A 15,365-nucleotide genomic window follows, 5' to 3' on the forward strand; every position below is an offset into this window, starting at 1 on the left:
TGTTTGATCCAATCTGCAAATCTGTGCCTTTGTATTGGTGGGTTCAGTTTATTTACAGTTAGGGTGATTATTGGAATATGAAGTTTTCCTATAGCCATTTTCTCTTTTGCTTTCTGGTAGCTCGGTGTTTCCATTGCTTCCTTGTCCTTGTGTGTCTGTTTTATTTATTTTGGTTGGATTTTATGGATTTCTCCTCTGGTCCTTCTTGTTTTATGTTATATACTTCAGTTCTGAATCTCTGCCATGTGGTTACCATTACAAATATGTAGAGGATCATTTTATATATATACACACACACACATTATATATATATTAGTCCATTTTCTTCTGCATGTGCCTTATTTCCATTCCCCTTTGCAAATTTGGATCTTTGAATCCTCCCCTTTTCTGTTATTGTTGTTTCAATTTGTCCCTGTGTGTGCTGAATGTTCATTACTATCCTGCAATAGCAAATCTCTTATTATTATTTAAGCTTATAATGCCCTGTTCTTAGTAAGACTTGCACTCGTCTGCTTCTATCTGTCTGCTAGTCATCTTTCTCATAGCTATATATTTTTTGTCATTTTGTTTTATGTGAGCTGAATCCTTTCAGTACTTCCTGTAATGTAGGCCTCGTAGTGGAGAATTCTCTCAATTTTTGTATATCTGGAAAGGTCTTTATTTCTCCTTCATATCTAAAGGAGAGCTTTGCTGGATACGTTATTCTTGGCTGGTAGTTCCTTTCATTTCATAGTTTGAATATTTGATTCCACTCCTTTTTTGCTTGTAAAATGTGTGCTGAGAAGTCCGATGATAATCTAATGGGTTTTCCTTTATAGATTACCATCTTCTTTTCCCTGGCTGCCCTGGGAATTCTTTCTCTGACATTGATTTTTGATGCTTTTAATACAATGTGTCTTGGAGAAGGTTTTTGGGTTGAGATAATGGGATATTCTGCTGACTTCTTGAATTCTAAGCTCCAGTTCATTCCTGTGGTAGCTCTTATGATCAGATCCCTTGCTCAGATGTGCTGGTGTGCAGGTTGAATATTTTTTGTTAGGTTTTAGATGTTTAGCTTATTGTTTTAAGGAGAGGGACGTCTCTCACTCCGCCATGTTTCTGATGTCACTCTCCATGTTTCGTATTTAAAACAGTGACTGGAACATGGTAATCACTCAATCAATGTTATTGGTTATTATTATTCCATTATTAGTAGGTTTAGAAAAGTCTTTCCATATCCAAAAATCAAATAAAGTTTATCTAAATTTTCTTCCTGTATTTTCATTTTGGTTTTATAGTGTGTATAATACACCAATGCCTTCTCATTATAAACAATTCATATGATATACAAATATGTAGCATAAATATGGATGTATTCCTTCACAAACTTTCCTCCCATGTTTCGCTGAGATATGTAACAACAGCTTAGTACTTCAATGTTCATTTTTCCATTCCTATTTCATTCATTCGACAGTCACTTACACCTCAGAATTATCCCACCAAATCATAAGTGAATGAGGCATTTATCCCGTGACTCCTGGCTGTATTAGCAGAGAGCTGTGTCTAGGGCTGCAAACTCCTCTGCACTCCCAGTCCCACCCTGTGCACAGGCTGGGTGGAAGCAGGAAAGGAGGATGTGCAGGGAGCTGGAGGGGAGTGCCGGCACTGGGTACAGAGGTGTCCATCACAGCAGCCCGAAGTCAGAGGGCATGAGGGGATGCAGGGGCCCTGAGGAAAATAAGCAGCGCAGTTGATGGTGAGCAGGAAGCGATTTTAGAGATATGTAGAAAACACAGGAAGGAGCTCATTAGGAGGTCAAAACAGAGCTCTTCACTTGTCACCCTGCCCAGGTTATTTTTCCCTTGATGGCTGGCCCTATGTCAGTAAGACCCAGTTATGCCAAAGCTGGAGGTCCTCCTTGACAACACACTTCTTCATCCTGCACATCCAGTCCTTCCTGACCCACTAACAACTCTTTCCTGTGTTTTCTTTTGAGCCCCTTCACCCACCTGCCCTGCTTGGTGTGTTCCTCTTTCCCATACTGTTATCCTTTCTCCCCAAGTATGTCAGCTCCGTGGGGAAAAGGCTTTCTGCTGGTTTCCTTCCCTGCTCTGTTATTCCCAGTTTCTGGACATATGCAGGGCGCGGAGCCTCTCATAAAAAATACTTGCCCAAGGAAGCAGCTCGAGGTGAGGAGGGCTCCCCTGAAACCTCCAGTTCTGTACTCTTCCCCTAACCCCAGTCAAGCAGAGGTGGAGCAGGAACCAGCTTTGGAAAATGACATGTTTTTATTGCTATGTTTGCAGTGGCTTTTAGCACAGTAAGAATGTCCCCATTGCTCCCACCCCCTCGCCCAGCCCCACCCCTCCAGCTGATGTCAGGGTGTGGGGAAGGCTTTCTAGGTCCACTCTGCAGCTGTCTTGGGATTGGATGTGACACCAAGGGGGGTTAAGGGAAGCTGCTACACAGAATACTTGAGACATGGACAGCGCATCAGCCTTAAGCTCGCAGGTGGGAGCCAAGCTGGATCCCTTCCCTGGCTGGTGCTCACCTCAGACCCCTCCTAGGGGTAGGGTGTGGGCAAGCCTGAGCACGCCAGGTGAGCAGCTCCAGATCCCTGCGACGGAACACCGCATCTACTCATCCGAACGACTTGCAGGCAAATGGGCAGTGTGGGGACAGCGGCCACACAGCCTTGCCTGCCTCCAGCTATAACTTTCTGGTTAACTTGACCCCTTACCAAACACAGAAGTAGACCAGCACCAGGCACGCCAGCAGACACAGGGTCACCTACCAGTTGAGGGCTCCTGGCACCTTCAGCTCCCTAGAGAGCTACAAGACTTTGATACCGAGATAGGGGGAGCCGATGAGGGCTTTGTCAGCAAAAGTCAAAGTGACTGGGAGCTGTCACAGGTGTGGCGCTCCCTTTACTACAGCCCTTGTTCCATCTGGTCCCACCAGAGCACCTGAGTTGAGCCCCAGCCCAAGCCTGCCACCTGGAGGCATTGCACTCTGTGTGCCTAAAGCCCAGGAGACCTTGGGGGGATGCGGTGGCTGGCAGGCACCACATAGCAACAGTGCCTGGATTGAGAAATGGTGATGAAGGAGCAAAGTTCAACCATCCCAGTTCCCCCAGGGAGAGGGCTGGAGGGTCCCCGGGGTCAGGCAGGGCCCAAGTGTGACTCCTGGTGGGAACCACCTCAGGGATGGTCCCCAATCAACTATGCAGGCTCGCAGGCTCAGGCCATGTGTGGCACCCAGAGACAGGGACATGAAGGGCCTGGCCCCATAGTGCCAGACTCATTCCCAGAGCTCAATGACAGGGGACTAGAGGTCAGCAAGCTTGTCACATGTGAGGGAGACCATCCTGGTACTGACACAGGCCCTTAGGTTAACCTGTATGTGTGGTGCGGAGCAAACTTGGTAGGAAACTGACACATTCCCAGGGCCTAAGCCCAAACAAGGAGGGGGGGGGCATGCCATTAGCACAGGCGCACTGGGGAAGGGCGGAGCTTCGTGGGGCGTCCTCATTGGCTAAGCCGTCCGCGGGCTCTCTGGGCCGGCTTGGCGGGAACCGGGAACCGGTCGACTCCATTTGAACTCGAATAGCCGAGCTTAGCGCATGCGCCCCAGAGATCCCTAGCGGCGGTGTGCGTGAACCTGCAGAACGTCCACACGGGGTCTCCATTCCTTTCGGTGGGGAGCCGAAAGGGCCGTCGCAGTCAAGATGGCCTCTGAGGCGAGCAGGGAAATCGCAGCAGCCATACAGGCCGCAGAAGAAGAGGTAGGGGGTGTGGCTGGTGCGGGGGATGTCCTCGAAGGCCCAGAAGACCAGGGTGGCCCTGGTGGGCCCGACTGCCAGATTGAGCCGGGCAACCCTCAGGGCCAGGATTGCCCTGGTGGCCCCAGCAGCCACTGCGCCTCTGGCAGTCCTGATGGCCAGGGTGGCACCGGTGCCCATGACCATCCCGGAAGCCCTGGTGTCGCAGACAACCAGGGTGACCCTGGTGCCCATGACAACCAGGACGGAGCTGGTGCCCATGACCATCCCGGAGGCCCTGCTGTCCCAGACGACCGGGGTGACCCTGGTGCATATGACGACGACAGTGATTCCGGTACCGACGATCATCCGGGAGGCCCCGATGCCCGATACGAGCAAGCTGGCCACCGTGGCTTGGGTGGCCCTGGAGTCGAGGAAAGGGTGGGATCAGCAGCCGTAGGGGCTCCCAATGTGGCGCAAGCAGCCCGTGCTTCTGGGCCAGGTGGAGACGCACCACGAGAGGCTGTAGGAATAGGAGAGCAACCCATCGTCTTGTATCCTTTCCAAAGAGGCCCCGAGGCCTGGTGCCCAAGGGATGAGTCAGGGCCATCCCACAGGGCGGACCGTGACTTTAGGACACAGGGCACAGGACAGCCCGGGACGGGTGTGGGGGAGGGGGACAAAAATGGGAGCCGTGAGGCGAACCTGGGGTAGCGTGGTGGCAGGGGCAGTGAGAGAGGAGAGGAGGCTGGGGGATGGGCAGGCAGGCCCCACGGAGTTGGGGAGGTGGGACAGGATGAGCTGAGGGAAGACGGAGGCAGGCCAAGGTGGGCTGAGCTGGCAGGACTGGGTGCGTGTGAGGCAAGGAGGGGGTAGACACCCCGAGGGGAAGCCTGGGGTGCAGGCCAGCCTCTGAGGTGTGAGCAAGCGTGAGGCACTGCTCAGTTCAGCCGCTGATGGATGGCGCCTTAACCACGACACTCACAGCACCATCACTGTGCCGTTCGGGTCTCACCTGGAAGCACAGATGGCCCGCCTGGCCATGGACATAGAGAACGGAGACAACCAGCAGGCCGTTCAAAAGGAGTTCCGAGTGCATGGCAGCATCCTGGCTGTGTAAGTTCTGGAATGGGCCAACACAGGGGTGGTGGCCAGTGCTCGGGGCCTAAGAGCCAGTCTTAGCTGGAGAGGGGGCTCTGTAAAGGATAGCAGGAAACACTCAAGTGTCAGGTCTCAGGAGGGGTGTGGGGGTGTGGTGTGCTGGGGGTGAGAGGGAGTCACCCCCTCTAACTTGACTTTTACCCCTCACTTTCAGCAGGTGGACTGCTGAAGACCCCGGCCCCCTCCAAGAATCCGTCAGCTTCTTCTTCCAAAGGCTTTTTCTGGTGATTCGAAACATTCAGCACAGCAGACCCCGCTTTCCCCTGAGACTCGGAAGGGGGGCTGGACCCTAATCCTGTGACCCCCCCAGCAGGGCACTGCACAGGGAGTTGATTTCTGGAGCAGTGCCACTCTCTCCCTGGGGCCTCATCGTTTGCCCATCTTGTTGTTGGCTTCTCCAGCCCCACTTGTTTGTTTCCCTGTTGCTTCAGGAATGGGGTGATTAAATGCTTGTTAAGTGCCACAAACAAAACCGTGCTCTAGTATTCTGGGTCTGTTTTTCAGCCTGCACCGCACCTGCATATCTCCTTGCCTTTGTCCTCGGCTTGGAGGGGAGGGGAGGTGCTGGGGATTCAGAGGGTGGTACAAAGTAATTGAAAACAACTAGGAAAAGCAAGACATGAAAATCAGTTGAGTCCAGACATTTTGCATTAAGCACAGTCAACATTTTGGAATATCTTAACTGTTTTAAACTTGTACTTATGCGTTAAATGTGTAACGATAAGGGAAATGTATAGGGTTATTACTCAGATATTTTTCGCAAGCTTAGCATTAATTTCTCCTGAAAGTCTTTGGTGGAATATATGGATGTGACCTCTTTCTAAAAGTGCTTCAAGAATATGTCAGCGAATAATATAATTCTTGAACGTTTATATTATTTCCCTTTCCTTAAATTTTTGTGGCTAATTTTTTAATGGAATCCTTGTATTGAAGACTTTCCATGAGTGCTTCTTCAGGAAAGATAGATTCCTAGGGTAGAGAAGTTGACCTGCCTGTTTACTTGCTATTTCTTTTAAGACTCTTGATCACAATTGCTCTTCAGAAAATGTGCCTCTCACCAGATTCCTGGTTTCCCAAAATCCTTGTCGCCGTTGGGGTGTTTTCTGAACACGAAAGAGCTTAGTTTGCGAGAGAGATGACATAAAACCCAGGGACAGTAGAATAGGAATTTGAGGGCTGACTGGACTTGCTTCAGGTCAGAGAAAAAGACAGCTGGGACACCGGGCGTAGTGTCTGAGATTGGGGGAGCTAGCTCTCTCTGATATAGCTTTTCCCCTGTAACTTGGATGTCGTGGACTGGAAAGGAACTGGGAGGGAGGGCGGGGATGTAAATCCCAGTTCAAGGGAGAGGCAGCTGCTGCCTTGGTCTCTGCCCCTCACGAGGGAAGGTTGCTGGACCTGGATGTAGAAGGTGGGAGGCATCTGCAGCCATGGGGTGGGGATCAAGCAGCCTGAACTGAGGTTCCTGTCCCACCCCTCAGACCCAGGCCCGGGCCCAGGCCCAGACGCTGGCCCAGGCACCTCCCCATGGCATCAGGGGATCCTGGCACAGACCGGAGGCTCCCCGGGGAATGCAATTTGTGAGCCCTGCCATCACTCCCAGCCCTGCCCGCTTGCAGCTTTACCTTCCCTGTTGCCTTGACCCCCTTGCAGACACAAAAGTGGACCAGCGCTTAGCAGTCCAGCAGCCAGTAGGGTCACGGCCCAGGCTAAAACCCTTGGCACCTCCAGTCCCGCCCATCACCCACTCCTGAGTGCTGGATGACTGTTCTAGGTAAGGCAGAGCCCATGAGAGCTGTGCTAGCAGTGGGGCAAGCGACTGGGACCTGTCCACAGGGTGGTGCTCCCCGCGGTGCAGCCCTCGAGCCCGGCTGGTCCATCGTGAGCACCTGAACTGATCTGGGCCTAAGCCTGCCTCCTGGAGACATCACAGTGTGTGTGCCTGGAGCCCAGGAGCCCCTGGGTGGAGGCAGCGGGACTGCCGGCTACCCCACTCCTGGGGCAGGTAGGCACCACAGAACGACAGTGCCTGGAGTGAAAAATGGCACTGGAGGAGCGAAGCCCATCCATCTGCGCTCCCACAGGGACTGGGCTGGAGGGTCCCTGGGGTCAGGCAGGGCACAAGTGTGACTCCTGCTGGGAGCTACCCCAGTGATGGACCCCGCTCAACTAAGCAGACTTGTAGGCTCGGCTCTGTGTGGCGCCCAGAGATAGGAACGTGAAGGGCCTGGCCCTGTTGCCCTGGCCTCTTTCCCAGAGAACGATGAAAGGGGACCTGAGGTCACACGTGAGGGGACCGTCCTGGCACTGGCACAGGGTCTTAGGTTCACCATCTAGCGTGGGGCCGGGCAGGCTTGGTGGGAAACTGTCACGTGCCCAGGGCCTCAGCACAAGCGGGAGGGAAGCCATTCCATTGGCATAGGCACACTGGGGGGCGGAGCTTCGTGTGGGCGTTCTCATTGGCTAAGCCATCGCTGGGCTCTCTGGGCCAGATTGGCGGGAACTGGTGTCAAGCCGTCGTTCTTGCGCAGGCGCACTGTATCCCTGTCGGCAGTCGCCTGAAAGAGTGGAACGTCTTGACGGGCCTCAGTACCTCAGCCGTGGGCTGAGCGGGCGGTCGCAGTCAAGATGGCCTCTGAAGGGATGAGAGAAGTCGCAGCTGCCATACAGGCTGTAGAAGAAGGGGAAGAGGGTGTGCCTAGTGCGGGAGGTGGCCTCGGCAGCCTTGAAGACCAGGGTGGCCCTGGAGACCCAAATGGCCATGGTCTTCTTAGCATTCTGGAAGAACAAAGTGGTTCTGGCGGCCCTAGTGGCCCAGGTAGCCCTGACGACCAGGGTGGCCCTGATACTCCTAATGGCGAGGAGAGCCCTGATGCCCCTGACGACCAGGGCGGCCTTGCTGCCCCTGACGACCAGGTCGGCCCTGTTGCCTCTGACAACCAGGGTGGCGCCTGTGCCTATGACCATCATGGAGGCCCTGATGCCCGATATGAGCAGGGTGGCCACCATGGCCTGGGTGGCCCTGGAATCGAAAGGATGGGATTAGTAGCCGTAGGGGCTCCCCATGTGGCACGGGCAGTGCGTGCTTCCGGGCCGGGTGGAGATGCAGCTCCAGAGGCTGAAGGATCAAGAGACATACTCGTCGTCGTCTTGTATCCTTTTCAACGAGCCCCTGAGGCCCAGTGGCCAACGGATTGGTCAGGGATAACCCACAGGACAACCCGGGGCGGGGTGGGGTAGGGGGACAAAAACGGGAGCCGGGAGGCGAAGTTGAGGTAGCGTGGTGGCAGGGGCAGTGGGAGAAGAGAGGAGGCTGGGGGATGGGCAGGCGGGCCCCACAGAGTGCGGGCGGTGGGACAGGATGAGCTGAGGGAGGAGGGAGGCAGGCCAAGGTGGCCTGGGAAGGCAGGAGTGGGCGCGTGCGTAGCAAGATTGGGATGGCCTTTCGGAGGGGAAGCCTGAGGTGAAGGCCAGCCTCTGAGGTGTGAGCAAGCCTGAGGCACTGGCCATTTCAGCCGCTCATGGATGGCGCCTTAACCGCAATTCCCTCAGCATGATCAATGTGCCTTTCCAGTCCCACCTGGAGGCAGAGATAGTCCGCTTGGCCATGGACATAGAGAACCCACCTCATCAGCACGCCGTTCAAATTGAGTTCAGAGTGCAAGGCAGGATCCTGGCTGTGTCAGTTCTGGAATGGGCCAACATGGGGGTGGCGGCCAGTGCTCAGGGTCTAAAAGCAGTCTTAGCCGGAGGGGGGGGGCGGTTCTGTAACGGATAGGAGGTTACACTCAAGTGTCAGGTCTCAGGACGGGGTGCGGTGTGCTGGGGGTGAGCGGGAGTCATCCCCTCTAACTTGGCTTTTACCTCTCACTTTCAGCAGGTGGACTTCTGAAGACCCTGGTCTCCTCCAAGATGCTGTCAACTCCTTTTTCCATCGGCTCTACGTGGTGATGGGAAACATCCAGCACATCAGACACCTTTTTCCCTGAGATTCAGAAGGGGGGCTGGGATTTAATCCTATGACCACCCTCCCAATGCCCAAGAAATCAATTTCTGGAGCAGTGCCACTGTCTCCCTGGGGCCTCATTATTTGCCTATATTGTTGTTTGCTTCTCCAGGCCCACTTGTTTGTTTCCCTGTTGCTTCAAGAATGGAATGATTAAATACTTGTTAAGTGCAGCAAATGAAACTGAGCTAGGATTCTGTGTTTTCCTTTCAGCCACTGCGCCTGCCCATGTATTTCCTTGTCTTTGTCCTCAGCTTTGGAGGGCAGGGGGGGTGCTGGGGATTCAGAGAGTGGTACAAAGTAATTGAAGACAACTAGCAAATGCAAGAAAATGAAAATTAGCTGTGTTCTGACATTCAGCATTAAATGTATAATGATAAGAGAAATGTATAAGGTTATTACTTAGAGTATTTTTCGCAAGCTTAGTATTAATTTATCCCAAAAATATTTCACTGAACATATGAACATGACATCTTTCTAATAGTGCTTCAAAAACTATGTCAGCGAACAATGTAATTCTTTGAATGTTTATATTATTTCCTTTTCTTAAATTATTCTGGATAATTTTTCATTGGAATCCTTGTATTGAAGACTTTCCATGAGTGCTTCTTCCCGTAAGATAGATTCCAGAGGGTAGAGATGTTGACCTGTGTGTTTACTTGCTATTCCTTTTTGAAAACTTTTGATCCCAATTGTTCTTCAGAAAACATGCCTCTCACAAGATTTCTGTTTTCCCAAAATCTTCGTCACCATTGGGTTGGTTTCCAAACAGGAAAAATCTTAGTTTGAGAGAGAGACGAGGTAAAACCCAGGGACAGTAGAATAGGAATTTGGGGTTGACTGGACTTGCTTCAGGTCAGGGAGAAAAAGGGCTGGAACACTTGTTGAAGGTTTTGGGATATGGGGAGTCAGCTCCTTCTGATACAGCTTTTATCCTATAATCTTGCTAAACTCACTAATTAGTTCTAGTCACTCGTAGATTCTCCGGATTTCCTACAGAGACAATCGTGTCTGCAGATTAAGTTTTTCTTCTTCCCTTTCACTTGGGATGCCTCTTTTTGATTGATTTATTTCCTCCTACGGGTTGAATTTGTCTGATTTTTGGCATCCTTGGTAATTTTTTGTTGTTGTTGTTTTAAACTGTATATTTTTCCTTGTGTGCTAAATATTTTGCAATCCTTAATCTATTTCCGAACATTTTTTAGTCGAATATTGTTACTTAGAAACTGTTTGATCCTTTTGAATCTTTTCAGATTTGCTATGTGTGAGCAGAGCAGCTTCTAATATAGGTCTAATTATTTTCCACACTCCTGAGACAAGCGCCCTCTGAGTATTGTATATGATGCCACACCTGGAGTGATCAGTATTCTCCTAAATCCTCAAAGAAGACCCTCTGGGATCTCTAGGATCCTCTCTTCCTGCAGCTCTTGATCTGAAGTACACTCACTGGGCTTTAGGGTCCTATCTCTCTCTAGTTCTTCCTTCCTCACCTAGCAAAGCCCAGAATAAGCCTACTGCCTTGTCCCACGGATGGACTGCTGAAGCTGCTGGCAGCCTGAACACCTAGGTCAGGTCACAGAATTTCTCTGTTCCAAACCCGCCCCAAGCTCTTCTCTCACCCAGAGACACAGCCAAATCCTTTCCAGCGGTCTACAAGTCTGCTATGATCCAGCTCACATCCTCTCTGGCCTCCTTCCCTCTTCTCCCTACCTTGCTCACTCGGATCCAGCCACATCGGCCTCCTCCTCTTTCTGAGATACGCCAGACCTACTCCTGCCTCAGATTGTTTGCACTGGCTCTTTCCTATCTGGAACTCTCTTCCCCCGTGGAGCCACGTGGCTTACTCTTTGACTTCTTTCAGGTCCTTCTCAGGTGTCATCCCCTCAGAGAGGCTTTCCTGGCCACCTCATTAAAATTTCGCCCCACTTCTCCCACTCCTTGCATCACTTATTAGCACATACAGTACCCCCGGCTCGCAGAACACTGCCTGCCTGGCATAGAGTAACCCAACACACACTCGTTTTTTAATCAGACCATGGTCTCTCTCACCTGACTCTCATCAAAAGTCATTTTCTTGGGTCAGAACACACCTGGTCTATGCCTGCCCCCCCTCCCGCCTTCATCCTGCATTAATGGGCAGGGGAGGGGAGAAGAGATTAGTAGGTTCACCATGCTGAACATAGAACTGGGAGAAGAAAGAGTTGCCAGATTTTAAGGAATTTGGGTGCATTGAAGCCACTGGGGGTGGAGTGGAGGGTTGAATACAGAGATGACATGATTTGACTTCTGTCTTAGCAGGTTCTCTCTTCCACATTGCAGGAGGAGGGCAGAAGGCCAGTGATAGGTTGGCAACATCCCGGGGGGATACATATTTACAGGTGGAGACTGTGAGGTGGAGATAAATTAAATAAATAGGTGATTGGGGGTATAAATAGCAAGGAGGGCGGAGGCCGTCACGACACCTGGGCACAAGGTCGGGAGGCTGAGGGTATTGCTGCTGTTGCTGGGGTGGGGGGCTTGGTCCTGCCACCTCTCCCTGCCTGCAGGGCTCAAAGCAAGGCACTAATGCAGGGGGCCCAGGTATACCAGGGGCATACTGGCCCGGTGACCTCGCCTGTGCCACCCAATCTCGAGCTCTGCTCTCCCGCTTCGACGGGAAGATGGCCCAGGACTGAGAAGCCCCCTCCTCCCTGGTTCTGCCACCTTTAGCTGTTGATGGATACAAGGCTGATGATCTGTTCCAGCTTCTGGTGCAACTTAGATGAAGTAGACAAATTCTTTCAAAGACACAAATTACTATAAGATGAGAAGAAAAAAATAATATCTGAGCAACTATATCAAGTAAAGAAAATGGATTCATATCTTAAAACCTCCCCATAAATAAAACTCCCAGCCAGGTACTATATTTATTACTTCTATTAAATATTTAAGGAAGAAATTGTGCTAGTCTTACACTTTTTTTCAGAAAATAGAGGAATTAGAACATTATTAGCATGAAACAGAAAACAGACTTTTAAAAATATCAGCAAGAACTTATAATACATCTGATAAGAGGTTAATATCCAACATACATAAAGAACTCATACAACTCAACGACAAAAAAACAAACAATCCAATTAAAAAATGGGCAGAAGACCTGAACAGATATTTCTCCAAAGAGGAAATATAGATGGCCAATAGACATATGAAAAGATGCTCAAGGTCACGAATTATCAGAGAAATACAAATTAAAACCACAATGAGATATCATCTCATGCCTGTCAGGATGGCTATCATCAATAAATCAAAGAACAAGGGTTGCCGAGGATGCGGAGAAAAGGGAACCCTCATACACTGTTGGTGGGATTGCAAATGGGTACAGCCACTATGGAAAACAGTCCGGAGGTTTCTCAAAAAATTAAAAATGGATTTACTTTTTGATCCAGCAATTGCACTTCTGGGTATTTATCCAAAGAAAATCAAAACAATAATTTGTAAAGATCCGTGAATCCCTATGTTCATGGCAGCACAATTTACAACAGCCAAGATATGGAAGAAACCTAAATACCCAACATACAAGTGGATAAAGAAGTTATGGTTCATATATATATAATGGAATATTACTCAGCCATTAAAAAAATGAAATCCTACCATTTGCAACAACATGGATGGACCTAGAGGTTATTATGCTGATTAAAATGAGTCAGACAAAGATAAATATCACATGATTTCACTTATATGTGGAATCTAAGGAACAAAAAGAACAAACTAATCAAAAACAGACCCACAAATATAGAGGACAATCTGGTGATGGCCAGAGGAGAGGGAGTTTATGGGGGGCTGGGAGAATGGGGTGAAGGGTTAAAGAAGTACAAATTAGTAGTTGATAGATGGTTATGGGGATGGGGAGCACGGCGTAGGGAATGCAGTCAGCAGTAAGGTAATGCTAGGTGGAGAGCCAGAGTAGAGAAAGAGCAATTAGGGGGAACATTTTATAAACTATATAATTGTTTAACCAATGTACTGTGTACTTGAAACTAATAATATAATAAAAGTTTTTAAAAATTAGCAAGAAGACAACTACAGACAAATATCCCCTGTGAACATCGATGCAAGAAACTTAACAAAAAAATTATAAATCGAATTCAACAATATATTAGAACACTAATGCACCATGACCAAGTGTGGTTTCTTCTAGAAATGCAAGGTTAAAGTACTAACACAACTTAATTTCAGGACTTAGTCTAAAGGTACAATAATCAAGATGGTGTGTAACTGGTGCCACCACTGACCAGTCCCTCACTGATTTGTCCAGAGTACTTACAGTCCTTCAAGTTTTTCTCATGGTAAGACTCTATACAGGGGTACTATTTTTTATCTTTTAAACTGTATTTTCACCGCATCTTTTCTATGTTTAGGTGCACAGATACTTATCATTGTGTTAAAATTGCCTACAGTACTTAGCACAGTAACATTGTGTACTGATTTGTAGACTAGGAGCAATAGGTTATACCGCTGAGCCTAGATGTGTAGTAGCCTAGACCATCTTGGTTTGTATAAGTAAGTGCACTCTATGATGTTCACAAAAAGACAAAATTGCCTAACAAAATATTTCTCAAAATGTATCCCCGTCACTAAGTGGCACGTGCCTGTACCAGAACTTGGTGCCTTAAAACAACAGAAATTCATTCTCTCACAGTTCAGGAGGCTGGGAGTCTGAAATAAGGTGTTGGCAGGGTCAATTCCTTCTGGAGGCTGTGAGGGAGAGTCAATCCCATGCCTGTCTCCTGATTTCTGGTGTTTATCTGCACTGCTTGGTATTCTTTGGCTTATAGACTCATCACTTCCATTCTTCCTCTGTCTTCACATGGCCTTCTCATCTCTGTCTCTGTGTGCGCACATGATTTTCTTATAAAGACATCAGTTGTTGGATGAGGACCACCCTAACACAGTGTGACCTCATCTTAACTAATTACATTTGCAAAGACCCTATTTCCAAATAAGGTCACATTCACAGGCCCCAGAGGTTAGGTTTTCAACATATCCTTTTTGGAAGGCACAATCCAACCCACAACAATCCTCCATCATTTCCCATTTAACTCAGGGACAAGCTGTTAGTATGACTTCTGAGGCCCTACACCATGTGGTGCCTGTCAACTCTCTGCCCCCTCTCCTGCTACTCTCCTCCACTCATTCTGTTCTAGCCCCACTGGTCTCTTCCCTCTCCCCTACTGTAACACAGGAGCCCCAGGCCTGGAACTTGCACCTGGGTTTGGATATTCCGAAAAAAACATCAAGAGGACCAGAGAGATGAGAAATACTGTTTATTACTTACGAGGCTGAGAAGTTTCAGCAGCAGCTGGACAGAGCTTCAGGAAAAGGCTGCTGCTGACCAAGGGCAAGCAGAATTTTTCTGTATGCATGCAAGCAGAGGGAGGAGCTACCTCACTGGGGGACCAGTCGCCTTCTTAGACGGATGGGAGCAAGATGTGCTGCTCGGTTACAGGAGCAGAAAACGTCCATGGGAGCTGCAGAAAATGTCCTTAGGAATAGGTGCTGCTGAAAGCTCTTTATGTACTGCCTTCTTTGGCTGCTGGCCGGGCAGTTTTCAGTTTCCTGAGTTTGTGGAGGGGCTATGTTCTGAGTTAACCCTATGGTCACCTCCCTCGAGTCTTTGCTCCAATCTCACTCTCACAATAAAGCTTCCCCACCACCTGATTTAAAATTGAAAACCACTCATCCCAGTACTCCTTATTCTTTCCTCTTGCCATAATACTGACCATCTTCCCATATGCTACATCATGTAGTTATTTGTTTTGTTCCGTAACTGTCTCTCTCCATTAGTATGTAACCTCCATGGAGGCTTAGAAGAGGGTTGAGCAGTAAATGTTCCTTGAATTATTAAATAAAGTTAATACAGAAAATGTGAGAAAACATCTTTGTGGCCTAGGAGTGGGGAAGGACTTTGTAAATGTTTAAAACCAATAAGGGAGTAATAGCAATAATATATCTTTAAAATATCCTGCTAGAAATGGCATTCAGAGAAAAGCAGGAGTAGCGGTACTAATATCGGATGAAATAGACTTCAAAATAAAGAATTTAAAGAAAGATACTGAGAGACACTTCATAATGATAAAGGGAACCATGCACCAGGAAGACATAACACTTATTAATATCTATGCTCCCAATTGGAGAGCACCAAAATATGTAAAGCAATTACTATCAGAACTAAAGGGAGAAACAGACAAAAATACTATCATAGCAGGGAACCTAAATACCCCACTGTTGGATATGGACAGATCATCCAAACAGAAAATCAGTAAAGAAATAATATCCTTAAATGACTCATTAGACTAACTGGACATTATTAACATTTACAGAGCCTTTCATTACAAAACAGCTGCTTATCTTCTCTAGTGCACACGGAACATCTCAAGAATCAACCATATACTGAAACACAGAGATAGCCTCATAAATAAA

The 15,365-nt window shown here is 48.8% G+C and overlaps 1 protein-coding gene across 1 annotated transcript in view; it reads left to right on the forward strand.

The window, feature by feature from the left end:
* The first annotated feature begins 7,964 nt into the window (after positions 1-7,964).
* LOC102879744 (olfactory receptor 3A3) overlaps positions 7,965-15,365 on the forward strand; it is a 21,206-nt gene continuing 13,805 nt past the window's right edge. The window contains exons 1-2 of the mRNA XM_015588423.1: positions 7,965-8,097; positions 8,416-8,609. Of these exons, the coding sequence (XP_015443909.1) occupies positions 7,965-8,097; positions 8,416-8,609 (327 nt within the window). The remainder of the gene's footprint in view (positions 8,098-8,415; positions 8,610-15,365) is intronic.

The sequence above is a fragment of the Pteropus alecto genome, unplaced genomic scaffold (assembly GCF_000325575.1).
Source record: "Pteropus alecto unplaced genomic scaffold, ASM32557v1 scaffold584, whole genome shotgun sequence".
In the NCBI taxonomy this organism is placed as follows: Eukaryota; Metazoa; Chordata; class Mammalia; order Chiroptera; family Pteropodidae; genus Pteropus; species Pteropus alecto.